Source organism: Chinchilla lanigera, unplaced genomic scaffold (genome assembly GCF_000276665.1).
Source record: "Chinchilla lanigera isolate Chin_1 unplaced genomic scaffold, ChiLan1.0 scaffold00006, whole genome shotgun sequence".
Classification (NCBI taxonomy): Eukaryota; Metazoa; Chordata; class Mammalia; order Rodentia; family Chinchillidae; genus Chinchilla; species Chinchilla lanigera.
The window spans coordinates 41779617-41806030 of record NW_004955407.1 but is presented as its reverse complement, the minus strand read 5'-3'; the positions used below and the strand labels follow the sequence as shown (position 1 = coordinate 41806030).

The 26414-nt window shown below is 61.2% G+C and overlaps 1 protein-coding gene across 8 annotated transcripts; it reads left to right on the top strand.

The window, feature by feature from the left end:
- The first annotated feature begins 393 nt into the window (after positions 1–393).
- Itgb2 (integrin, beta 2 (complement component 3 receptor 3 and 4 subunit)) lies at positions 394–26182 on the top strand. Of its 8 annotated transcripts, none has more exons than XM_013505508.1 (18): positions 427–483; positions 3497–3526; positions 5858–5988; positions 9485–9542; positions 9772–9860; positions 10480–10660; positions 11901–12071; positions 12845–13086; positions 13941–14096; positions 15215–15310; positions 18439–18528; positions 19392–19532; positions 20705–20892; positions 22142–22386; positions 22854–23073; positions 23518–23720; positions 25337–25503; positions 25712–26182. In XM_013505508.1, exons 4-18 carry the CDS (start codon positions 9488–9490, stop codon positions 25772–25774), a joined length of 2307 nt encoding a protein of 768 aa, XP_013360962.1. In that variant the 5' UTR covers positions 427–483; positions 3497–3526; positions 5858–5988; positions 9485–9487; the 3' UTR covers positions 25775–26182. The 8 variants fall into 8 exon arrangements, with proteins under 8 accessions (XP_005375962.1, XP_013360977.1, XP_013360962.1 ...); XM_013505519.1 differs by having other exon boundaries at positions 431–483; positions 9464–9542; XM_005375905.2 differs by lacking the exon at positions 3497–3526 and having other exon boundaries at positions 394–483.
- Positions 26183–26414: the final 232 nt, after the last annotated feature.

Here is a 26414-nt window from a genome sequence, read left to right as displayed (position 1 = left end):
AGTCTGACTTGGGGAGGCCCCTGTGCCGGTCAGCCCGGCCTTGGTAGAGGCGGGAAGTGTCAGAGTGAAGGGCAGGCCTGGCCTTCCCAGCAGGCAGATGAGGCGTAACTTCCTCTTCCCTCTCTGCCCCCAGTAGAGCTGTTCTGTTTTGAGTTGGGAGGTGGCTGTGTTGCCCAGGCTGGTCTCAAGCTCCTAGACCTGAGATCCTCCTGCCTCAGCCCCCGAAGTCCTGGGATTACAGCCCCATGCTGTGTGTGACCCTTCTGTTATTCTGACCGTGTCAGTGTTGCCCACTCCTGAGTCAAACCAGCAAACAATGATTCCGTTTTCTTCTTCCTACAGCTTTCTGGCTTTCCCCTCCCAGTTGATCATTGCCTCACTTTTACCCTTGCTCCATTTCCTCTGGCCTAGAGCCGCACCTTCCTGCCTCCCACGAGTTTGGGAAACTCCTCTCAGAGGGACTGTCCACGACCAAGCCTGTGGGTGAGTCTGTGGACAGAGGGAGCCGGGCGGGACGCACTGGGGTTAGGGAGCAGTGCCCGGGTCGCCCAGGTGCTCCCTCCTACCCAGGGCAGCTTGGGGAGTGGGGCAGGAGTCGCTGCCTCTGTCCTCTCCCACCCACGCTGTCCTGGTGAGGGATCCCCACCAATGGCTTGGGGGGATCAGGTTAGCAGAGCTGGGGACCTGGAGGCAGGGAAAGCAGTGAGAGAAGCTGTGGGGTGGTGTGCAGGCTGCTGGGCTGGGCAGGGGGGCCTTGCGGCAGGTCGTCAGGGCGGAGGTGGGAAGTGGCGGGGGTGAGAGGAGGAAACAGCCTCACCTCTCACCCGCACCCCACTCCTGTGGGTGCCTAGCCGGCGGAAGTGTGTGTTGCCTCTGCCTCTGGGCTCCAGGTCCCCTCCCTGTCCACGACCGGAGCTGGCACCGGGCACTGTGTAGATAGTACCCGGTTCTTCGTGCCCCCAACCACCTGCCCTGGGCCCAGCTGAGCCCCACAGAGCCCACACCCTCCCTCTGTCACCGAAACCCTCCTCCACCCCTGCCCGCGTCCACGGGTCCCCACCTGCTCTTGCTGGACCCAGCACCTCCCAAGGGACTGCATGCCATGGGGCTGGGTCCATCTCCCATGTCCTGGCCTGGTAGCCCTCCAGGGTCCCCACCTTCTGTGGGGCGGGCTGTGCACCCCTGTGCCCAGGCAAGTCTCTGAGACGTGCGGGCAGTGTCTGGCAGGCACTGTGACAGTGACCACCCAGGCCAGCTAGACTCTTCCCAAGTGCCTGTGGTCAGTGCGCAGGGTTGGACACACCGCCTTCTCGGCCAGCCCCTCACTTGGCGGTGCTCCCAGCCTTGCCAGCCTCAAGCGAGGTGATCTCGGCACGCAGTGGCCGCCATCCAGCCAAGGCTCAGGGCAGGCGACCGTCAGGTGCCAGGGGTGTCAGTGCAGGGTCCCACTCACGCCTCCCCTGGACGGCCTTCTCTCTTGTTGGACGCACAGTCCCGACTGAGGTGACCTCATCCCCAAGCACAGTCCCTGCCCCTGCTGAGCGTCCCACAGTCTCTGCTGGCTCCGAATGGCCCTGCAGAGGTCCCCAGTCCTTCTCAACCTCGTCCTTCTAACCTGTGCCTACCGTCCCATGCAGGGCCTGTGCCCGCCTGTCACCCCAGGTATGCAGCAGGCTGCGGCAGCTGGATCCCAAGCTTGAGCCCGCCTGGGCTACTTAGTGACTTCAGTGACCCTGTCTCAGAATAAAAAGAATTTTAAAAGGGCTGGGGATGCAGCTCAGTGTGGAGACCCGAGGTCTAATCCCTGACAGTTCGGAAATTATGAGGGAGAGAGAAGAAAAAATGAACAAATGAATCAGGGCGTAGTTCTGAGCCCTGTCCGAGCTGTCCGAGGCCCTGGATTCAACCCCAGCTCCACAAAAATAAAATAAAAGCGCAGTGGGATTAAATTGACAGCACAGAGCCGGCTCGTCTCTCAGAAATCCCCCCGCCAGTGGCCACTCGGCCCTGGTGTGCTGAGACGACAGCACATCTGGCTGAGATTGACAGGGTGGGATTCAGGTCTATTTCTTAGATTTTGCTTTGCTTTTATTTTTAGATTTGTGTTTTCTGTTTGTCCCCTGTTTTCATTTTCCTGTTTTTATTTTGTTTCTTCTCTCCCTTTTCTTTTCCTTTCCTTTCTTCCCTCTCTCTTTCTCCCTCCTTCTTGCTTTCCTGCTTTCTTTCTTCTTCTGTACTAGGGATTGTGCCAGGATATTTGCACTGAGATTCATCCCCAGCCCTTTCTTATTTTTTATTTTGAGACGGGGTCTCCAATTTGCTCAGGCTGTCCTTGAACTTTCATTCCTCCTGCCTCAGCCTCCCAGCATCCTGGGCTTATTACAGGTGTGTACTGCCATGCCTGGCTTGGCTCCTCTGTTTTCTGGTTTCCCTCTCCTGCTTTAAATTGTATGACTCTTTATTCGTTTACTTCTGGGTGCTGGGGATAGTCTGGTGCACGCCGGGCAGTGTGGATGCAGCCCCAGGCGCTGTCCTCCTGGGCCTGTCCAGTCGTGGAGTCTCCCAGCCTTTGCCTGCAGCGCCAGTGCATCCGGAAACTGCACCAAGGCCCTCCCCGCCCCGAGTCCACCTCCTCTGGAGCCGGCAGCCCTGACCCCAGGCCTGGGGCTGACGCATCCCTCTGGTAGCCGGGCCCGCCTCAGGTCACCTCTGCCCCACCTGGGTGTGCAGCTTGGGGACAGAGGTTCGCCCTGCGGCAAGAAAGGAGGAAGCAGGCGGAGGGAGAGGCCTTCCTGCTCCAGGGCGCCTGCCCCGCTGCCTGTGGGGGCTGGACCTGCGGTGCTGGGAGGGACGGTCCTGCAGCCTCAGCCCTGCGCCCTCAGCTGTGGGGGTGCTGAGGCTCGCGGGGACCGAAAGGGGGGCCGCCTTGCTCCTCGAAGCGCTCTGTCTCAAGTCAGCTTTGCTCAGCATCTCAAGGGCACGGCGTGTGCGCCGGCTTTAGGGACACAGTTTGGCGGTATGAAATCAAGTTTGTGGTTGTTGATTATCGCTATAATCCGACATCAGAACACGTCTGACACCTGAGGAGGTCCTCCGCTGCCCCGCACCCTGCCCTAGGCCTCCCCTTCCCTCCCTCCTTCCTTCCTGTCTCTCTCTTTCCTTCCTCACCTCCTTTCTTCCTTTCTTTCCTTCCTTCTTTCTTCCTTTCTTCCTTCTGGTATTGAGGATGGAACCCAAGGCCTTCACACTGGACTACATACCCAGCTCATTAAATCACTGTTACCCAGTCTGGGCTCCAACTCAGGATCCTCCTGCCTCAGCCTCCTAGAGTATGGGGATCACAGGTGTGCACCATCATGCTCTTTTTTTAAAAAATAAAATATTTAGAGAACACAGAAAGTGTAAAGTTGTCATCAGCCAACACCTATATACCCACCACCCGTTTTATCAGATCTTAACATTTCTTCTTCTTCTTTTTTTTTTTTTTTGGTACCAGGAATCAAACTCAGGATCTTGGTCTTGCCAGGTAGGCACTGTACCACTGAGCTACATCCCCGGCCCTAGATCATTTCTTTTCATCTCAGACTTTTTCTTCTTTCTGGTTTATTTGAGCCCAGGATTTGTACTTGCTGGTCAAGGGCTCGACCACAGACAGAAGCCCAACCTCCGCTCTTCCCTTTAATACACAAACCTCACCACGTGAGACAAGCCCTCTGCGACCCCCAGACCTACAGCCTTCTCCGAGCCTCCTCTCTCTGACTCAGGGTCTTGCCACGCGGCCCAGGCTGGCTGTGAGTTCCTGGTCCTCGCCCTCCGCCTCCACGCTGTCTTCACCCTTTCACCTGTGCTGAGCCTCAGCAGGGGTGCTGCGCATGCGTTTTCCACGCCTGCCGGCCTTGACCTTCCCCCCAGCAGACGTGCAAGCTGGCTGTGTGGAGGAGGAGGAAGAGGAAGAGGAGGAGGAGGAGGTAGTGCTTCCTGCCTTCTCACCCCCAGGCCGCGTGTGGAGCTCCCCTCCTGTACCTTTTCCCCCCGGCTCTGATTTGCATCCCCCCCAGTCCTTAGTGGCGCTTTGCGTTTATGTACTTGTTGGCCACCGTATGTCTTCCTTGAGGAACTGTGGAATCAGATCATTTGCACATTTTTCAGTCAGGTTTCTTCTGTACAGCTTGCTTTTTTCGAGACAAGGTCTTGCTATGCAGTCCAGCCTGGCCTCAAACTTGCAGAGATCCTCCTGCCTTAGCCTCCCAGATGGTGGAATTACAGGCGTGTGCCACCACACCCAGCTGGTATTTTATACTCCTTTTCTTTTCAATTTTGATAAAACATGCACAACATAACATTTGCTATCTTAACCGTCTTAAGTGTCCAGCTCAGGGGCGCTAAGCACAGTCACACCATTGCTGAGAACACCACCCTGGTCCCCTGCAGAACTTTATTTTGCAAAACCAAAGCTCAGTCCCTGCTGAACAGCTCACTTCCTCTGAAGTATTTTTACACATTTTTGCAACAGAAACTTTCCCACACATACAGAGTGGGCAGGGTGGTGCAGTGAGCCCCGAGTCCCCAGTGCCAGCCGCCCCTTCGTGTCCACCTTTCTTATCTGCCCATCCCCCAGGCCGAGCCGTAGGGTGTCAGCTGCAGCTGTGGAACATGAGGGCTCATTGTCACAGCCATCAAACATTTTCACACCAGAAAAGCAAATGACAGTGTCCTAATACGGTCGTGCACCAGGCCCGGCCTGCGCCTGTGAGATCTCTGTGCCCTGCGCTCCTCCTCCGCTGCCTCCCGCCCTCCCCCCTCTCCGCTCTGCAAGTGGTCACTTGTCTCCTGGGGACCTTGCTGACTGTCCCCACTGTGGCATTTAACTACACCCGTCTCTCTACACCCTGGTGGCTGAGCTGAGCTGGATTGGCAGTGATGGTCACTATTCCTGATTTGCCCACCCTGTCGTCAGGCCTGCTCCATCACAGCTGGGCCAGCCGCTGGCGTGTCCTGAGGTGTCTGCGTCACCACCTGGCCCCTTGCTCACCCGTGGGCATGTCCAGTGACCTCATCTATCCCTCCTGCTAGAATCATCTAGAAGGAACATTTCATTTGACAGAGAACATTTCCCTGGAATTTGCTTTGTTGATTTATTTTTAAAACAGTGTGGTGGCACCTGCCAGTATCCCAGCACTCAGGAGGCTGAGGCAGGAGGATTGCTGTGAGTTCAAGGCCAGCTTGGGCTCATAGTGAGGCCCCATTTCAAAAACCAAGAAGCAAGGCAGTGCAGCAGGTAGTTGACTTGAAGAGCCCCAGAACCCCTCAGGTACTGTGACTTCTGGGAAATGTGAAATCTTTCCCAATCTCTTCTTATATTTTCTACTTATATTTCTAGTTTGTTCTTTCTCTCTCGCCTTTTCTATCACATTTTCCTTCTCTCAGGTGGACGCGTGCTATTTCCACCCTGCAGAGAATCCCACCACACCCCATCCTCGTTTTCTGTCGCAGCCGAGATCGCCAGTGCCAGGCCCCGCAGCCCTCCCCGTCCTCTCTCACTCGGGCTTTTCACCACTGTTTTTAAACCAGAATCTACTCTGAATCTACTGATTCAGAATCCCCTCTGAATCCACTGGCCCCAGCCCCTGCCCACTCTGCCCAGGGTCCCCACCCCCCGGGCACCGAGCCACTGTCCCCACAGCGGCCCTCACTTCCTGCAGCTCTGCTCACAGGGACGGAGCATCCTCGGGGCCCGGTCCCCGTGCTCAGCCGCCCGTCTCTGACATCCACGTCAGGCATAGTGTGGAGTGAAGTGCGGGGTGGGGACCTGTGTGGCAGAACCAGTCGATGTCACCAGTGTCACTACTTCCTCAAGGAGCTAAGAACAGGAAGCCCAGCCTCCCCGCCGGGCCCCACTGCTCCCCGAGACAGAACCACAGAGCAGCTGGCAAGGAGCGGGCAGGTGGAGCCCAGCCTGACACTGCCGAGGCCTCCCGGGACCGAGTGGTGAGTGAGGGCCCTGTGTCCTTGGTGGCCTCGGGGTGGGCTCTCCTGCTCCCCAGGGAGCTGCGCTCTGCTCCGAGACCCTTGCCCTGGGGGCCTGTCCATGTTCCCGGGCCCCAGCTGGGGAAAGTTTGGGCCAGGCCCCCCTCCTGAGACCTGGGGGTGGGGACAGGTGGGTGGAGTACACACAGGGCCCCTCCCTGAGGTGCCTGGAACACCTCGGCGAAGAGGGGCAGCTGTGACGGGGGTGCCGGCAGTCAGGAGGGCAGGGCTGGGCGAGCTTTGCGCTGAGGAGATACACTGTCAGCCAGCTCCCTGGGATGGGGATACAGGCCCGTGTGCCGGGAGGCTGCGGAGATGCAGGAGGGGGCAGTAAGAGGAGCACGAGGGTGCCGGTCACCACCGGGCTGCTGACAGCGTGCGACTTAAGCACTCACATTCTAGAAAGGACCCAGCCGGCCCCCATGTGCTTAGCTGCGCCCTTGACACATGTGCTGCCTGGCTCCCCGCTGCCTGAGTGTGTGCCTCGGGCACAGGGTGGATCTGTCCAGGGCCACCTGTGGCCACCAGTTGCAGGGCCTGGGAAGGCGGTGGGGGGGGGGCACGGTCGAGGTCAGGTCTCAAGTGAGCAGGTGAGCGGTTGGCAGAGGTGCCAAGGACCAGGACCAGGAGTCACAGACAGGGGCGGGGCCGGAGAGGTCCCGACTTCCTGTCTCCAGCAGCCAAGACTGAAGCATGGCGGTGTCAGCGCAGAAGGTGTGCAGGGGACAGACTACACTTGTCTCAGGAGTTTCCTGGGTCAGCAGCCGAATCCAGGGCCCTCTGCAGGAGGGCCCAGGGGCTGCCTGCCGCGGAGGGGGGTCAGCTTGCCGTCCGGAAGGGCTGGGAGTTGGTTTCTCCGTCTTCAGTGTGGGAAGGATATGTTGCCGACTGTACAAACTCCAACTGTCTCTGTGCTTCAAAGCAACTCAAAGCTCTCCTGGGGACGGCGCTGAGGGGGCCCCTGGGGCTCCTGTGGGGCAGCTTTGTCCTCTCAGGCCCCAGTATGTTCTGCAGGTGACCAGCTGGGGTGGAGGCCAGGGTCCTTCGAGGTCAGGTCTCAAGTGACGGGTACCTGGCTGTTGGAAGGGGCGGCCCCTGCGCCGAGGGAGGGAGCCCGGTCCTGCAGCCATGTGCCCTGTGGGCGGCTGGCCCTGTAGAGGCAGCATGGGGGCAGTGACACCTCTGCTCTGCTCCTGTTTGTCCCCATAATGCGGGCACCTCCTCTGCACACTGGTCCCCCGCCCGGCTCTCCACGTGGCCCTCGAGGAGTGTGCGTCGCTGGTAGGGCTGGCGCCAGTCCTCGCCATGGGTGGCTGGTGTGGGGCAAGTTCCCTCTGCATTGGCAGGGTGACCATCTCCGGGGCAGGGCTGGCTGGCGGGCTGGCCAGAGTCCTCGGGCCGCACTGGTGTCCAGCCCATCCCGCCACAGAAAAGCAGCCCTGCCCCACTTGCTGTGCGTGCAATGCTGGTCTGGCCTCCTCGGGCCGCTCCCTCCAGAGGGAGCGTTGCTTCAGACGCAGTCACCCAAGCCTGCCCTCCAGTGACGGCCCCATGATCTGCTCCAGTCACACAAAGGACACAGGCAGTGTGGCTGGGGCCCTTGCTGTCCTGCTCTGCTCTGCAACGCGGGGGTGGGGCTGGCTGCCAGGCCCCGGCTCTGCCTCACTCCCAGAGCTTGGTCTTTACCATCTCGGAGCACACATGGCCGGGCCGTGGCCTGACTCCTCCCTTGGCTTCCTGTGGCCAAGGCCGGGTCCTGTGGTCTGTGGTCAGCCTTGCTGCAACCAAGCCCTGCTCCCTACCCTGGGGTGTATAAGTGTGATGGGCCACCCGGGTCTACCTCTTGCTGCCGATCGGGCCTCAGTTTCCCCATTCGGGCACCCGAATGGTTCCACGCCAGTTGTCACAAGTGTTTCGGGTGCAGGGAATTCCAGGCTATGGCTGTAGGTCCGCATCCACACCTGTGGCTGAATGGCATGGGGCATCCTGGGGGCTGCTCCCCACTCTAGCTGGAGTGGCTGTGGTCTCAGGAGGGGGCGGCTGGACCCCAGAGTGCAGCCTGCAGGTCCCAGGACCCATGCCAGGGCTCAGGGCAGAGGCAGAGGCTTGGGCACACAGGGGCTCCCGGAAAGTACAGCAAGGAGCTCTGTGTGCAGCGGGAGAGGGGAACCGGCCATAGATGCTTCAGCTAGAGTCCCGCACCCTGGGGGTGGGGAGAGGCAAGGCGTGTGAACGCGAGCTGCTCCCCCAGCTACTGCACCCAGGAAGCCAGACCAGGCGCGAATTCTGCTTTCCACTGAAAGGGAAGGTCTAGGGGCGTGTTGACATCTTGGACGGGGATTATGGTCCTCCGGGGTGTGGGCCCAGCACCTCTAAAAGGGAAGAGCCCTAACCCTGGGGCCCCAGAGGTGATCCATTCCAGCCTGGGCACTGGCCACAGCACCAAACACCTTCACCAGCAGTGACTCACAGGCTCTGGGCAGTGGGGCGGGGCTGTGCTGGGCCCTTAGCCCCGGGCCCCTGAGGTCGGGGGAGGAGCTGGCACTGCTGTGGAAGGTGCCATCCTCTGTGCTGTGGTACTTCCTGCCACCCTGGCCTCTCTGCCTGCTCAGTGACGGGTCCCAGTCACCCTAGAGCTCCCGCCTCTGGGAGGTTGGGCCGGGGCCACGGACCAGGAAGCCTGGATGCTTCTGAAAGAGGGGGGCAGGCTGTGGGCAGGCTCAGGGTCCCGCACTTGCCAACCCCTGCTGGGCCTCAGTTACCCCTCCCCTGGGGCAGCAGGACCGAGGGTGACCATGAGTCAGCCGCTGTGGCCGGTGCCTGTGCTGCTGGGTTTCTCTGGGCAGGGTGGCACAGATTGAGAGAGCAGGGCGTGTGCCCAGCTGGGGGTGAATCAGGCTGGGCCCCGAGCTCCTCACAGCCCTTGTATGCCGTGTGGGATGAGGACGCCGGGAGGGCCCCACCCGCACTTCCTGGAGAGGACAGGAGAGCCCAGAGGCCAGAGGGTCGCAGGGCAGAGGCTGAGTGGACACGGAGAGGCACAGGCCGCGCCTGCACCTCCCAGAGCTCAGGCCGCCGCCGTGCTCGTGCTGGTCCGCCGCCCGCACAGGGACCGGGGCCAGCTGGGTCTCAGGGCACACTGGGGAGCTCACCGTGGACTTGGGCCCGGCTCTGTGGTGTGCACGTGGTGTGTGTGCGTGTACACGTGAGTGCATAGTGAGTGTGAGTGCCCGTGGTGTGTGTGCGCACATGAGTGTCCTGCAGGTTTCTGCAGCCCATCATTCCTGGCTCCCGGCCACTAAAGGCAGTCCCTCACCCCTGCCCCAGTCTGCAGTGGCACTCAGCATGGGGACCCGGGAGGCCGCTGTGCCAGTCCCGCCAGGCCCCAGGCCCCATGGTGGGAGGGACGGGAGCCCTCACCCAGAACGGGCTCTAGCCCACCATCCTCTCTCCCCAGGACATGCTGGACCGGTGCCTGCTGCTCGCCCTCCTGGGGCTGCACTGCCTCGGGTCCGGTGAGTGTGGGAGGGGTCTCCACCACATACCCACCCCTGTGCCACCTGGATGCTAGTTCCAGGGGCGCTGGGAGCAGTCACTGATGCCGGCCTTGGCCCCCACGCAGCAGGGCTGTGGCAGGGTCCCTGGGGCTGTGCTCTGCAGCCCAAGCCTGGCCTCTTCGCTGTCCCTGGGTCTCCCCTTCCTCCTCCTGTGTCCCTGTGTCTCACCCACCGCCTGTGTCCCCAGCCCTCTCTCAGGAATGCACCAAGTACAAGGTCAGCACCTGCCGGGACTGCATCCAGTCGGGGCCTGGCTGCGCCTGGTGCCAGAAGCCGGTAAGGGTGGCACAGAAGTGTCGGGGACCCAAGGTTCCTCCTGTCTGAGTGCCCTCCTGTCTCCCCAGCTCCAGGAGGTCACAGTTCCATTCTCTTCGGGTGGGGTGGCCCGAGGCCCTGGCATTGTCCGGGGAACGTGAGGACAGACGCAGGTGCCCTGCACCAGCCCCAGAGGCAGGAGAAGTCCAGACGAGAGCGGCATAGGGCTTGGCTGTCAGCTCTGGTCCACGTCCCGGGGTGCCCCGGGGTCCCCCGCTGGCTGACAGAACACATAGGCTCTCTCTGGGGAAGCAGCTCCCTGGGACTGAGGCCCCACTGACCAGGGCTTGAGGTCCTGGAGCAGCGTTAGGTGATGCCAAGCAGCTCCCTGCTGAGGGGGGCACGTGCCTTGCTCCAGAAGCTCAAGGCTCGAGGCTCAGTGGGACCTGGAGCCCCAGCAGAGGCTGCCTCTGCAGCCAGCATGTAGAACCACTGCCCCTACAGTTACAGCAAGGGTTTCCATCAAGAGGTCCCCTCTGCAGAGTCCAAGTCCCCAGGCCCCACGCCCCAGGCCCTATGCCCCAGGACAGGAGGCTTCTGCCCCTGCCACCTCCTCCTGAGCCCCACTCCTCACCTCCAGAACTTCACGGGGCCAGGGGAGCCCGACTCTGCTCGCTGTGACACCCGGGAGCAGCTACTGAAGAAGGGCTGTGCGCCTGACGACATTATGAACCCCAGCAGCCTCACTGAACCCCAAGGGGACCAAAGGGGGGACCGGCAGCAGCTGTTCCCACAAAGCTTCAAGCTGTTCCTGAGGCCAGGTAGGCTTGGCGTCCTCTGCAGTGAGGAACTCGGCCCTGCTCCGGGTTGCGTATGCACCAAGGGGCAGGTGTGGCCCAGGCTGCAGGGAGCCTGCCCGCCTGCCCCAGACCCACTGTCCACAGCTTGGTGTCTGCTCTCACTCAGCCCTGGGTTCTGCCTTGTTTTTGGTGCCGGGAATTGAACTCAGGACCTTACGCCTGCCAGGCAGGCACTTTTACCACTGAGATATACCCGCTACTCTGCCTTTTCTAGAAAGGAAAATGCTTGATTTTTGGAAAACACTTGATTGTTTTTTAGGTACTGGAAATTGAACCCAGAACCTTTGCACAGAGCTACATCCCCACTCCTTTTTTCTATTTTGAGATAAGAACTGGATAAGTTATCTAGTTGCTCAGGCTGAGTTTGAACTTTCCACCCACTGCCTCAGCCTCTCGGGGTGCTGGGATGACAGGTGTGCGTGGGGCCTCCATTATAAGGTCTCTCCCACATTGGACGGGGCTCCGCCCTCACCACCTACTGGGCTCTGCCATTGAAAGAGCTGAGCTTCCCAGCGTGTGGGGTTGGGTGGATGCAGACTTTCGGCCAGGCAAGTGGACATTTTTGTACTTGGGGCATTGATCTTTACCTGGTATCTTGGTTACTTTTCTCTCCTTGCTGAGACGAAATACCTGACGTGCAAAGTCAAGGAAGGAAGGGTTTATTTGGCTCATAGTCTGTGGTGATCCATACTTGGCTGGCTCCAAGGTAGAGTGGCACATGGCAGAAGGCAACTGTTCATGGTGGCAGAAAACAGCAAAAGCAGCAAGAGCAAAATACAGGAGCAGCAGAGTGAAGAGCAAGCCTCTTTCCCTCCCTTCCATTGTGTGCAAACTATCCACCCCAGGGCGGGTGTAGCACTCACATCCCTAATCCCAGCATTGGACCATCAATCAATCATAAACTCTAGAAGCCCGCCCCATGACTGCATGAGGCTTTGGGAGACATGCAGACACAGACCATAACACCTGGATTCAGGGCTGGGGATGTGGCTCAGTGGTAGAGCTCAAGGCCCTGGGTTCAATCTCCAGCACCACATACATAAAAAAACCAATAATGATAATAACACCTGGATTCAGAGCCCTGTGTCTAACCCATAACCCGGGCCAGGCCACCATGAAGGGAGGAACTGGCTGGAATTGGGAGGCTGGGGAGAGGACCAGAGCCCCACATGGGGCGCCTCGAACTCCCTGTCCACTGCAGGCCAGGCGGCAACATTCAACGTGACCTTCCGGCGGGCCAAGGGCTACCCCGTTGACCTGTACTACCTCATGGACCTGTCCTACTCCATGCTGGACGACCTCATCAATGTCAAGAAGCTGGGCGACGACCTGCTGCGGGCACTCAATGAGATCACTGAGTCCGGCCGCATTGGTAAGGCCCCGTCCAGCCGCCCACACACCCACACACAGGTCCCGAGGAGTGAGGCAGAGGCCCCATGGACAACGTGCCCTGCGGTGTCCAGGCCCCTCCAGGGCCAGGGCCAGGGCAGCACCGCCATGGTCATCAAAGGCCAGCAGTGTGATAGCCGGGTACCTCATCCGAGTGCATGCTCCCCCAGAGGGCTCTGCCGGCCTCTCTGTGTGCAGGAACACAAGCATGCACACCTGAACATGTGCACACGTGCTCTCATACATGCTGCACACATGGGGCTGGGGATTGAGCTCAGCAGCACAGCGCCTGCCTGGCAAGAGCAAGGTCGTGAGTTTGATTCCTGGTACCGGAAAAAAAAACAAAACTTAAAAAAAAAAAATTAAAAGATACATGCTGCACACACCCAGGTTCATACTCACTGATCATGCACACATATGCACACACACAGGGTCATGCTCATTAGCTACATGCTCACACATGAACAGGATCACACACACACATCACATCATACATACTAGACGTGTATGTGACCACAGGCACACATGTGCATAGCTGCACATACATGTACGTGCACACAGTCATGCTTGTAGGTGTGAGAGCACACATGAGCACATGCACACATCACATGTACACCTGTGGCCACATGCGTGCTTGTTCGCCTCACTCTCCAATGCACCCCCAGGCCCATCACCTGGCTACAAGACAGGCAAATGAGGCCTGGCCCCTCCGGGCCTACCGCTCTGATCCCCCAGCCTCACAATGCCCCCTCCCAGGCTTCGGATCCTTTGTAGACAAGACGGTGCTGCCCTTCGTGAACACACACCCTGAGAAGCTGCGGAACCCTTGCCCCGACAAGGCCAAGGAGTGCCAGCCGCCCTTTGCCTTCCGGCACGTGCTCAAGCTCACCAACAACTCCAACCAGTTCCAAACCGAGGTTGGGAAGCAGCTCATCTCCGGGAACTTGGATGCCCCCGAGGGAGGGCTGGATGCCATGATGCAGGTCGCCGCGTGCCCGGTGAGCCCCCTGCACCATCTGGCCCCTCTGTCCCCAGACGGGGCTCCCACACACCAGCAGCCAGGTGCACTGGCTGCGGGCATGTCAAGCGCTCACCCTGCCTGGCCGGCCCCTGCTGACCTGGCTGAGGAAGAGCGGCCCCAGCCCCACCACCCCAGATGCCCAGGCAGGAGAGCAGCAACAGAGTGCCCAAGTCACCACAGATTTCACCACCACTCGTGCCCCCGGCAGCCTAAAAGCACCGGTCCTGCGCACAGCCCGGGCCTGCACTTCCCGGAACATACTGTCCCTCGCCCTTCAAGGCAGGAGGGTGCTTGCCTGGGTCCCTGCCCCGCTCACATCCTGGGCCTGGCATTCTGACACGACCATGCACACTCCCGCTGCTCAGCCGGCCTCCAGCTCTCCAGCATCCCCAGGCCTGGCATTCGTGGTCACGCCATAGAGTCACATGCTTATGTGTCAGATCAGGGTCTGTGACACACGTGATCAAGTATGCCTTCCTCCAGGGACCTTCCAGGGCTGCCAGAGCTTCCCACAGAGACCTCAGGTCCCTTCTTCTGCACTCAGGAAGCTTCTCTGCAATGGACACTGCTGCCCATGGTTTTCTTTGGGACTGTTTTCTTGAGCTATGTTCCCAAGAGCAATGGCCTCTTCTCCATTCAGCCATGCGTTTCCAGCCTGGCCCCCGGCACATGCGGGCTCCTCCTGGGTGCTGGCTGGTGCTACCTGCTCCTGGTCCCCACTGCTGTGAACACCCTGGGTGTGAGGGCAACGCTGCTGACCCCAGGCTGCCCGCCCAGCTCTGGGAGCCCTGCTGGGAAACTGAGACAGGAACCCCTCCACCTTCTCCCCAGGAGGAAATCGGCTGGCGTAATGTCACACGGCTGCTGGTGTTTGCCACAGACGATGGCTTCCACTTTGCGGGGGATGGGAAGCTAGGAGCCATCCTGACCCCGAACGACGGGCGCTGCCACCTAGAGGACAGCATGTACAAGAGGAGCAATGAGTTTGTGAGCGCCCCGCCCTGCGTCCCTGGTGTCTGCGGGAGGGCGGGGAGCCCTGGGGAGGACTCTCCAGGCCTTCAGCACCCCAGGACAGCAGCCAGCATGCTGTGTGTGCGGCCACCCTGAGGAGCAGGCAGCTCTTCTAAAACAGGCGTGCGGAGCTCCAGGCCCTGGGGGCATCGAGGCCCTGGGATGCTGCTCCAGCCCGGAGAACGTGACTGGTGGGGCAGCAGCCCACACATGTGCCCCAGCCACAGGCACTGCCCCTCCTCCCCAGGCGGGGTCAGCCCCTCCCTCCCCCAGGAGACCCCTCTGGACAGCCCCCCCAACGGTGCTACAGAGGACTTAGGGATGGGAAGCTCAGGGGTCCCCACCTGGAGCCCACACATTCTGGGAATCCCGACAGGGGACAGGAAGGAGGGACAGTGTCCATCCATGAGCCTCTGCCTGGAACTTCGGGTCCTGCAGCTCCTCCACGGGAGGCTCCACCACAGGAGGCTCCACCATAGGAGGCGCTGTCTGGGGTTCTGCCCCCACAGAACCCACTGTAGCTCCCTGCTACCCACAGTGCGGATGCCTCAAAATGCTTCCCACGCTCCAAACAGCTTGAAAAACTAGGAGCAGATCTCATGTTGATCAACCATGTGATCACACATCACGTCCTTTCTCTCTTCCTTCCTTCTGTCTGTCTTTCTTTCTCTCTCTGTGTCCTTTTCTTCTCTTTTTTTCTTTCTTTCTTTCTTTCTTTTCAGCACTGGAGATTAAACACAGAGCCTTCACACTGAGCTAAAGCCCCAGACATGTTTTGTTTTTTTGAGGCAGGATCTCACTAAGTCACTAAGCTACCCAGGCTGGACTCGAACTTGCCATCTTCCTGCCTCAGCCCCGCTGTGTCCTGAGGTTGCAGAGGTGCACCTCCACGCCTGGCTCGATATGTTCTCAGCTGTGTTTCAACAGGCTTGGCTTCCCACATAATCCTGTCAGGCACTGCAAACCTGGCGGGAGCCCAGCTGGGCCCGAGTCGCTGTCTGCACCCCCTGGCCCTGGGCCCTTGGTGCCAGCAGCAGGCTAGGAAGATTGGTCCTCAGATCTGGGCCAGCTAAGCCGACGTCCCCTCTCTGCAGGACTACCCGTCGGTGGGCCAGCTGGTGCACAAACTGACGGAAACCAACATCCAGCCCATCTTCGCGGTGACCAAGAGGATGGTGAATACCTATGAGGTCAGTAGAGCCAGGCCCTGAGACCTGGGGGCGGCGGCTGGCCACTTCCTTGGAAGGCTGACAAACCCCAGCACGGCCGTGTGACTTCTGCTTCTGCACATCGGTGGGTGGGAGGCTGGCTCACAGGGTTTGTGGGTGGGAGCATAGGGATGGGGGAGTTCAGCGCCTCTGTTAGGCAGCAGGACGCTGTCATGCAGATGTGAGAAGGGACCTCCCGTCCCGGAGAAAGCGTGCGTCTTGCTGTGGGTGGGATTTCCTTTTTTTTTCCTGGAACACTGAAGTCTCTGGAAACTGCAGATCTGAGCTTTCACTCACTGAGGGAGATCCTCGTGTTTTATTCCCACACACGTTTGAACGTCACATTTTCTTTGCTGTGCGGCACACAGCAAAGTTCTCTGATGCAAGCACGGAGCCAGCTGTGTTTTGCAAAGGAAAGCACCAACCATCTCAGGCTTGTGCATGGCCACCTGGGCTGTGCCGGCAGGCGGCCCGTTCTTCCACCTGTGGTCAGATGAGGCTTCCGGGAGGTCTGGGCCCACGGTGACACAGCCCGGCCCATCCCACCTGGGGAAGGCGGGCGGCAGCCACTGTCCACCCTGGTGTGGTTTGGTAAGCTCAGCTCAAAGCAGGCCCCGCATCCAAGCCCCTGAGGAAGCCGAAGCCTCCCTATGTCGCCTCTTCTGCGAGGACAGAAATGACTGGATCCAGCGACACCACGGGAAGGGGTGGCTGCAGGACACATGGTGTTTCGGAGGTCCAGGTGGCCCCTGCGGCCTGCGTCTTTGCTGGTAGAGGTGGTGTGGGACCGGAGTGAGGACAACCACGTGCCAGTGCGATGTGCCCAGGGCTGGACAAATGGGTGCAAGGGGCGCAGGGGCTGTCAGGGCAAATGCACCCACTCTGCAGCTTGGTGCAGCTCAGTGATTTGCCCCCAGTAATGGCGAGCCACCAGCTCGGTGATGTCCCACCTCGAGACAGCCACCAGTCAGTTACGGTTTGCCCCTTCGCGGGGCCGGTGTCAAAGGTGAGTGTGCACCGGGCGCAGCAGAGGGCCCAGCGTGGGTTTCTTGGTGTCCCCTCACCATGGAGCTGTGAGCAGCACCTTATTCTCCCTGAAGCAGCGGTGACAGCAGGCATGAGTGTTGTCATCCAGAGCTTGGACTGGGGATTCTGTCAGGCCACGGTTGTGTGGACACAGCTTGCTGCCTGCGTGGCTGACTGCTGCTCTGCTCCTCTAGAGCTGCGCTGATCCCCATGGCCCCAGAGCTGTTGCACCCCTGGGCGAACCAAGCCCCAGATAAACACCGACAACCGTGCCAGCAGGAGGGCCCTGCAGGGGCTGGTGAGGCCCAGCCTTCCCATGCAGCCCACCCTGGCAGAGCATACCGCTCACGTCTGCCTGCATGCCCAGGCTCCTGCACCCAACGCGAAGCCAGAGGGGCACGGGGTCCAGGTGTGCTCTAGAAAGTCTGATGCCTTCACAGAGTCTTCAGACAGACAGGGTCCGTGAACAGAGAGCCTGGGCTCCCACCTGTGTCACAGCAGATGGCCTGAGGCCTGAGGCTGTTTCTTAGCAAGAATCCCCAGCTTTTTCCTCTGTGAGAGATGCAATGCTACCCTCACAGGGCCACCGAGCCTCATCTGGAAGGTGCTGCCATCCCCTGGCTGCAGTGTCCAGCCCTGCCATTGACACTGTCTCCATCAAAAGTGACCAATGTGAAGTCCAGGCCGACTCCGTGCTCCACGGTGCTCCATGCGCCCCTCTGTAGTTCAGACCAAGAGGATGGATTTGCATTCCAGGGAAAGTAAAACGCATCGTGCCCCAGAAGAGGGTCGCTTTTGTAGGAAGCCCTGTGCCGAGCGAGAGGAATAGGGCATCAGGGTCACATGGCACGCATGAGTTAAGACTGCGGCACCCCAGGGCGGCCAGCGGGGCCGGCACGCCTGCTGCCGGCTTCCCAAGCTCCAGGGAGGGACAGGAGGCCCGGGAGCAGGTGGGCAGGTTTCTGAGACCCTCCGCCACACTGCCAGGCTCACGAGGGCTCATGGCCAGGGCCATCAGAAAGCCCGCCCGCCAGCCAGGCCAGGTGCCCGCGTCCTCATCTGGAGTGGGCTGAGATGGGCCCCTCCTTGCAGGGCCGCTGCGGGCCCCGGTGCTTGGCTGGGTCTCGGACACCGTGTTCCAGGAGACCGCAGGGCAACGAGGGCAGAGGAGCAGGTGCACACTGGGGTGCACATCCACCTCCCTGTGGCGTGGGGCACAGTCCTGCTGGACCTGCCCCCTGCGGTCAGGACAGCAGGAAGTGCACGAGGAGCGACCTTGCCAGAGCCCTGCGCATGCGTATCTGCACCAAGAGCACAGAAGCTCCACAGGCAGGATGCAGGCAGTGTGGGCAGCAGGTCCAGAGAGGGGGCGACCGGGCTGCGATGGCCCCGACAAGGGCTCAAGGGGCCTGGATGCCTCTGGGAAGTCACGGAGCGTGGGGGGGGGGCACAGCTCGGCCCTGAGCAGCCCCAGTGGGTGTGGAGAGGGGCCCGCCCTGCGTGTAGCCGGGGGCTCTGGTCAGTCGGCCACACCCAGGGACACTGCTGGGTGCAGGACAGGACTGTGCGTTGTCAGGGTCCTCTCACAGTCACTATTCAATCCAAATCGCTTGCCGGGCATCATGGTGCAGCCTGAAATCTCAGCACTAGGGACTGAGGAAGGAGGACCGCAAGTCTGAGCCCAGCCTGGGGAATTTAGTGACTTAGCAAGACCCTGTCTTGCCATAAAAAGTGCGAGTTGGGGATGGAGTTCAGTGAGCAGGCCCCGGATTTAAAAAGATGAAGCCAACCAGCGCCCTGAGGTGCTCGGACTTAGCCCTTCCTGGGGATGTATTCTACCCCCTGTTGCTGGTGCTGAGCCCTTAGCTGCTTTAGGCATGCTCGACCCGGTGTGTTCCCAACGCTTGGCACAGCAGGGTAGCGCCTTCATGCCTGGCCAGCAGCGGCCCTCGCCTGGGCCCCCTTCCTGAGAGCCGAGGCTCCCTCAGCGCGGGGAGGACGTGTAGACCCCGCCCCAGCTGGTTCTGGTGCCACAGATCCCGAGTACCAGGTGCCGACTCACCGGACCGTCCTGTCGCCCGCAGAAACTCGCCCAGATCATCCCCAAGGCGGCCGTGGGGGAGCTGTCCGAGGACTCCAGCAACGTGGTGCAGCTCATCAAGAACGCCTACAACGTGAGTCCCCCCGCTGGGCCACACGGGGCTGGGGCAGAAGGCTGGGGACAGAGAGACAGAAGCTGCCCCAGGGTGGGCGGGGCCCAGAAGACCCTGCAGTGGACTTGGCCTTCAAACACGCTCCGAGGATAAGGTGTCTCTCGTGTGTCAGTCCCCCATAAACCCCACAAGGACCCTCCTGCCCCGCCTCCTCTCAGGATGTGGCCCATGTAGCTATGCCCAGGGCTGCTCGCTCCGGGTCCTGTGGTCGCGGTGGACTCAGGGGTGCAGCAGGCGCCTCTCAGGGCCTGTCTCCACCAGGTTCCTATGGCCCTGGAAATCAGCCCCCCGGTGGCTGCGTTGAAGGTCCCGGGGGCTGCAGGACATAGCACCTGGGCACGTCCCACACACTCAGCTTTGCTGGGGTGACCTTGAGCCTGGGGAGGGCGTCCAGCACCTCCTCCGGCCTCCTGAGAGCCCCATGCAGGGCCTGCGGTGCCTGTCCCTGTGTCCGTCTCCACACAAACGACCTGGCTCCTCCAAAACATGGCACTCACAGGCTGTGCCTACTGTCTCTCTGCGTTCTCTCTCCTGCAGTTTCTCTCGGCTGTCTCTCCATCTCTGCCTCCTGCCTCTGTCTCTCCCCAGGGCCCGTGGACACTCCGTCCAGGGCAAGGGACAGTCCTCAGGGGGCTCCCGGCAGGGTCCTCGCAACTGCCTGTCTGGAGGGCAGGGCTGTGGCCTTGGCAGCCCCATCCTTGTGCCTGGCATGCCCCGCCCAGCTCCCCGTGGTCACTTGAATGGTAGGAGGGGGTGGAGGCGTCCATGCGCGGGCCGGCCCCACAGCAGGACGCCCACCCTGCGTGCTCCGCCCTCTGCTGCAGAAACTCTCCTCCAGAGTGGTGCTGGGCCACGGCCCCCTGCCCGACACGCTGAAGGTCACCTACGACTCCTTCTGCAGTAACGGAGTATCGCGCAAGGACCAGCCCACAGGGGACTGCGAAGGCGTGCAGATCAACGTCCCGGTGAGCCTGGGGTCCACGGGGGCCGGGCTCCGGCCCAGCTTGCCAGCCTGCATGGGTCTGAGACTCCAGGGAGCCCAGGAGAAATGGAGGCTGGCTTGGGGACCTCGGGAGAGCAGGAGGCAGCGCGGTCCACCTGCAAGCCGGCCTTGGGCCCCAAGCCTCCTCCGGGACAGGCCAGGCCCTCCCAGCGAGGGTCCCACTGTGCCATCCCTTGGGGAGAGGACCCTGGAGGGGAGGACACACGGCTCCCCTGTGCCCGTTTCCTGCACAGGGCACCGAGATCCCCACGGGGCTGAGCGGGCGGAGCCTGCGCCAGACAGCGCCCCCTAGGGCCAACCGCGGCTAGGCAGGGCGACCAGCCGGGTTTTCTTGAAATTTTTTTCGTGTATATTTGTTTGAGGAGAAGGGGCTGGAACTCAGAGTCCTGGGCCTTCTAAGTAAGTGCTCTGCCGCTGAGCTGCACTCCCAGCCCTTTTTCATTTATCATTCTGAGACAGGGTCTCGCTCAGTCACCAAGTTGCCCAGGAAGACTCACACTTGCAGTCTTCCTGCCTCCACCTCTCCAGTGGCCGTCACGGCCAACCAGCCCTGCCTTACAGGAGAGGGGAGGTGCTGAGGCTGCCTGAGGCTGTGCCTGGACTCTGACAACCCGGCTCCCGGCAGCCAGTGTCCTCTGCGCCCGTGCCGAGCCATGCTGGGGACGTCTGCTCTGCCCGATGCCCACCCAGTGCCCTGCTGCCCCCGGCCATGGCTGGCTGGCTGCCTTTGACCTTTGCCCGGGGCCGGATGGAGGGCCCTTCCAGGACCTAGGGCTCCCTGAGGGATCTGGACCTCTTAGCACCCTGGAGAAGGGCAGAACGGGCACACAGCGACCCCTTTGAAGTCGCTGTAGAATCCCCTCACTGTGTGCGTGAGAAGACGTATTCTACAGAAGTCCTCTCCGACAGCCTGAGCCGCAGAAGGGCCTGGGTGCCTCCTCGCTGTGGGCGGGGCCTGCGTCCTCAGAGCAGCTCACCCTCCTGTCCCCTTAACCTGCTCCTCGACAGGGCCCTGAGAGGCCAGCGGCCTCCCTCCCACACTGGCTGTATGTCCCCTCCGGCCAGGAGAGGGGCAGGAGCAGGGCAGCGACCTGGTCGCCCAGGCCCCACCTGAGCCCTGCCCCTGGCCCACAGGTCACCTTCCAGGTGAAGGTCACGGCCACGGAGTGCATCCAGGAGCAGTCCTTCGACATCCGGGCGCTGGGCTTCACGGACACGGTGACCGTGCGGGTCCTGCCCCAGTGCGAGTGCCGCTGCCGGGACCAGGGGCAGAACCGGGGCCTCTGCGGGGGCAAGGGCTCCATGGAGTGCGGGGTCTGCAGGTGAGGGGCACAGGGTTCCCGGACAGGCGTTCCGGGCCCTGAGGCGCAGGACGGGGTGCAGGGAGCGGGGGGTCCAGCCTGCAGAGCAGTGGAGGCTCCTCTGTGGCCTTCCTTGGAGCCCCTGCCCTGTGGTCCTCACTCCTGCCTGTCCCTGCACACTGCTGTGCCCGCCCGGGCAGCGCACCGACAGGCAGGCCGGAAGGGGGCGGGAACGCGCCACCGGCCCAAACCACAGACAGCCGGCTTGTCAGGAGCAGAGGCCGAAGCGGGGCCCTGCGTGTCCAGCACAGCCGTCGGCACACACGCGGTTGGTTCTGTGGTGGCAAGCTCACAGACCACCCTCACATGCGTGCTGCCCTCCCTGGGACGCCCTCGGGGCAGCTCAGGTGTCCTCGTCAGATGCTCAGCCCATCCCCTGTGCTCCCACATCTTGGAGGGAGCAGACCCAGGTGCAGGAGCAGTATAGACAGCCCTTCCCAGTCCTCCTGGCATCCAGGAAGTTTACATTTTTAATCCCATGAAAAGTTATTGGAATCCTATCAGGTGAATTCCAATCTACCACTTCCCATGCATCCCACAGCGAGAATAAAGACACTAAGGCACGTTTGTAGCTATGCGGAACCAAGGGATCCTAAGTCCAGCCATGACGATGGCCATCCCGCACAAAGGCCTGCGCCCAGGGCTGAACCCGGGTTGTATTTATTCATGAAGGAGTGGCTTGAGAATGAGAATGAGTGACTGTGAGAACCTTGGGAAGGACAGGAGTGCCCCGAGCTGGGCCAGGTCAGAGGACTGAAATGCCCTGTGCCAATGCAGAGAGAAGGATCTGCAAAAGGAGTAATCTGCATGACACAACTGAGATAATAGCTAATGTTTTGGGGTCCGTGCTTCAGCCCTGATATGTAATCTACATCCCAGCCTCTTCCCGACTCACACAGGGGAACAATGGGGTGGGGCCCAGGGAAACACGCCTGCCACCCTCCAAGACTACCTACCATCAGTACCTCTGGACTGATTTGCATTGCTTAAGGCCAACTGAAGGGATAAAGAAAAGTCCTAGCCAGCTCTCTATATATCCGTCAATACATGGAAATAGGGCCAGGTTCAGCCAAGTTGGAGACAGTTGCTCTTCTTTCCACGAGAGTCATCCAGGTGGTCCTCCACAGTGCAGGAGCAGCCGTCTGGGCCCAGGACAGCCCAAGGGACAGAGGCCCTGTCCTGCAGGGGACCTGACCACACCCCCCCCCAGGTGCGACGCCGACTACATCGGCAAGAGCTGCGAGTGCCAGACGCAGGGCCGCAGCAGCCAGGAGTTGGAGGGCAGCTGCCGGAAAGACAACAGCTCTGCCGTGTGCTCGGGGCTGGGGGACTGCGTGTGCGGGCAGTGCGTGTGCCACACCAGCGACGTCCCGGGCAAGGTCATCTACGGGCGCTACTGCGAGTGTGACAACATGCAGTGTGAGCGCTACGACGGGCAGGTGTGCGGCGGCCAGAGTGAGTGACCGGGCCCCGCGACAGGACCTCCGGGGAGGGGTTGTCCCGTCCACTGCACAGAGAGCGGGCGCGGGACCCAGGGACAGACAGATGCACAGAGGCACAGTCCGCGTCTCTCTCGGCCACTCGGCAGCAGCAGGACCAGCCCACTCCTTCCCGCCAGGAGGTTTCTGCCTCTGTGTGGGTGACTCAGGCTCCTGGGAGGGTCCCATGGGCCATGGCCTGGGGCGGGCTCCCATGCCAGGTGGGATGTGGAAGCCCCAGTGGGCCTGGGCCGTGGGCAGCGGGGCCTGCTGGTGCCCGTCCTGTGCTCAGGAGCAGCTGCCGGAGGAGGGACCAGAGAGGAGGAGGGCAGCAGAGCAGGTGGAGCTGGGCGGGGTCAGAGGAGGCAGCAGTGCCCTCTCCAGCGTGTCCTGGGCCACAGACCCGGCAAGCAGCTGAGCGGCGGTGGCCTTCCTGTCCTGCAGAGAGGGGGCGCTGCGACTGCGGCCGGTGCTTCTGTGAGGCGGGCTTCGAGGGCTCGGCCTGCCAGTGCAAGAGCTCCACCGAGGGCTGCCTGAACGCGCGGCGCGTGGAGTGCAGCGGCCGGGGCCGGTGTCGCTGCAATGCGTGCGAGTGTGACCCGGGCTACCAGCCGCCCCTGTGCGAGGAGTGTCCTACCTGCACCCCCCCCTGCGCTGATCTAGCGTGAGTGTTCCCCGCTGCCCAGGGCCGGCCTCGCCACGCCCACCTGCTACCCCAAGGATACCGGTGCTGGCGTCCCTGGGAGTCCCTGCGGGCGCCAGCACCCCCAGCCCTCCTCTGTGGGCACAGCTGCAGCCCTCGCCTGTCAGCCCAGGGTCAGGGCTCTGCCGTCCCCCTCCAGCCTGCGCCACCTCACTCTCGTCCTGCGCTGGGCTCTGACGGCGCCCAGGCCGCATTTACACTCCTTACACCCGGACAAGGGCTGGGGATATAGCTCAGCAGAATAAGTGCTTGCCTGGCAAGCCTGAGGTCATGAGTTCAATTCCCAGTACCAAAAAAAAAAAAAAAAAAAAAATGTTAGTAGCTTACATCCGGACACACAGGTGCACCCGTGCAGACTCGCATGCTCCCTTCATCCCTGTCCTGGCTCCCACCCGGCCCCCACAGCCCCTGCGCCGAGTGCCTGAAGTTCGGCTCAGGCCCTTTGGAAAAGAACTGCAGCGTGGCGTGTGCGCATCTGCGTCCGCTCACCCTGGGTGGGACCCGCAAGACCTGCCGGGAGCGGGACTCTCAGGGCTGCTGGATGAAATACACCGTGCGGCAGCAGGACGGGAAGGACATGTACGAGATCGAGGTGGAGGAGGTCCGAGGTGAGTGGGCAGTGCCCGGGGTCCGGGCCAGGTGGGACCAAGGACATCACAGGCAGCCACAAGGCCAAGCAGGAGCCTAGGGGCAGCTGGGGGCCGGGTCTCTCCCATGGGGCTCGGCAGGCCCAGCACAGGGAGGACAGTGGGCTTGCTGGGCAGATTGGTGCCCGGGAGCTGGCTGCCCCCCATGGGCCTCCATTCAGCTCTGGTCCTGTGGGGCCTGGGAAGGCCGTGAACTGGGGAGCCTGACTCGGCCTTCTCGGGTTCACAGTCCCAGGGGCCGGGAGGCACCAGAGTACGCAGAAGCAGACGCAGGTGTCCACGGTGTGGTGCTGGGGTCAGGCACCAGGATGCAGAGACCTGGGGGCAGGGTCCCCAGTCAGGAGGCTCAGTTCTCTCAGAGGGGACGATGGCAGCATCGGACTTGGGGTCGTGAAGGTCTGTGGCCAGGCGGGGATTGCAGGAGTTAGGGAGTTGTGGTTCTGTTCATGGTTCCCAGAGGACTGACTCGTCCGAGTTGTGTTTTTGAAATCGACTTGCCTGGAAGGCAGGAGCACAGGGTCTTGTTGTGCGGGAGGTGGCACTGTCCTGTCAGGGCCAGGTAGACACTGTCCCTTCCAAGCCTGTTGCTCGACCAGGAGTGAGATGGATATGAGGACTGTGTGGTCCCATGGTGTGGACGGTGGGGAAGATCGGTGGGGACGGCAAAGGTTGGGTGTGTGAGGGCCTAGCAGAGAGTGCAGCTGCCTACGGCTTAGGGCCGTTGGTCTGGGCATGGGCTGACAATAACCAGTGGTGCTAGGACGCTGGACTTGGGCAGAAGGATGTACGGAGGACCTCACAGGTTTAGACCCACTGCCCTGAGGTTCTCAGCCCCGACTCTGTTAGGCTTCAGAGACGCAAGGGATGAGCTGGAAAGACACAGAGGTGACCGCAGAAAGCGCAGGCCTGAGCCCCAGGGAGCTCCGCCCCCAACTCCTCCTCAGATGGGAGCCACGGGAGGCAGGTGGGGCCCAGCCTGTCCCTGTGACTATGGTCTCCCAGCCAAGGCCAGGGTGACACCAGGGAGACCACAAAAGTGTTGGTGTCAGGGTCAGCAGAGGGGCTCACGGTCAGTGCCCTTGCCCTGGTCCTTTTGACCTGCCCTGGTCCTCCAGGGCCCCACCTGCCTGGGCTTGGGTTCCCAGTGCTGGCGCGGGTTCCCGAAGCCACCTTTCTGATGAGCCTGCTTCAGCAGAGACCCCGAGACCCCCTCCCTGAACCCTCAGGCATGGCCCCCTGAGTTCCAGCACAACGTCTGCAGCTCCTTGGCATAGCAACTGGCTGTCCTGGCAGGTCGGCCACATATCGGAAGGCTGGTGTGGTGTCCAGGCTCTGTGGGGCCCGATGAGTGAGCCTTGGCTTCACTCTGTGAACCGGGCTGAGCTGAGTGATCATTGAGGTCATTTGGTGCTGCAGGGCCTGACCTTGCCAGGCAGGGCCAGGGCTGGGTTCTGTCGCCAACCCAGAGCAGTGGGCAGACCCTGAGCCTGGCAGCATGACCTCTGTGGGACATGGTGTGGGCCCGTGGCTGTGGATCTCAGGGAGACAGTGACAGCTGGCTGTGCGCTTCCTTTTAGAGTGCGTGGCAGGCCCCAAGGTCGGTGCCATTGTAGGGGGCACTGTGGCTGGCATTGTGCTCATCGGTGTCCTCCTCCTGGCCATCTGGAAGGCCCTGACCCACCTGAGTGACCTCCGGGAATACAGGCGCTTCGAGAAGGAGAGGAACAAGTCCCAGTGGAACAATGTAAGTGGGCCAGGGCTGGGGACGTCCACGCAGGAGGAGTGTGCACACCAACCCGGGCAGCCCATCCCCAAGTGTGGGTGTGCAAGAGTTGCTGCGGGGACTGGAACCTGGGCTGGCCGGCTCTGGCTCGGCCCTGTAAGTGACAGCTCCTGGAGTCCTCTCCCAGGAAACCTTTCTGTGCTCACAAGCCGTGTCTGTGTCTTGCCAGGATAACCCCCTGTTCAAGAGCGCTACTACCACCGTCATGAACCCCAAGTTTGCTGACAGCTAGGAGCATCAGTGAAGACGAGGCCATTGGGATGACCCGATGGGACCCCTCTCAGTGCAGCCCCTCACCCCACCACCAGCACATGGCTTAGGACGCGGGACAGTGTCACCGATGAGCCGAGTCCTCTATGTTTCTCTCGTCCCCAGCATGACAGATAGGCCAGGTGACCCTGCAATCTCATCCTGCGGATCAGCCCCCTTCTCCTCCATCCAGTCATACGAGGGACTCAAGCAGAGAACTCTCCCCAGGTTTCATGAGGCTGAACCATGCCCCTGTGTGAACCTTAGGACAGCAGCCTGATTAAAGGTGGTGCAAATTTATTTATATTTAAACTCACCAGGCTACCAAACTATATCCTCCTGATTATTCTGTTAACCAATCACGTGAATAGAAATAAATGATAAAACCTCATACAGACTGCCCAGGAAAGCTGGGATCTGCGGCGTCCCCACCCAACCATCCCCAGAACTCGGCTGCTGACCGCTGGGTCTGACTGAGTCCTGCTCATCCTCCACACCAGGCGGGTCCGGGTCAGCACTGTGCCTTCTCTTCCTCCTTCCCCTGTTAGTATGTGCACGCTGAGCCCCTCTCCAAATCCTCTGCCCCGTGGTGTTGTGAGCTCATGGAAGGCAGCTGGGAGTGC

Excerpts from the sequence above, each read along its gene's own strand:
- Itgb2 (XM_013505502.1), top strand. The coding sequence starts at position 5,830 with ATGTCACCAGTGTCACTACTTCCTCAAGGAGCTAAGAACAGGAAGCCC. Across the intron at positions 10,661-11,900 it reads CAAGCTGTTCCTGAGGCCAG|GCCAGGCGGCAACATTCAAC; the intron begins GTAGGCTTGGCG and ends TGTCCACTGCAG. Across the intron at positions 19,533-20,704 it reads GCGTGCAGATCAACGTCCCG|GTCACCTTCCAGGTGAAGGT; the intron begins GTGAGCCTGGGG and ends CCTGGCCCACAG.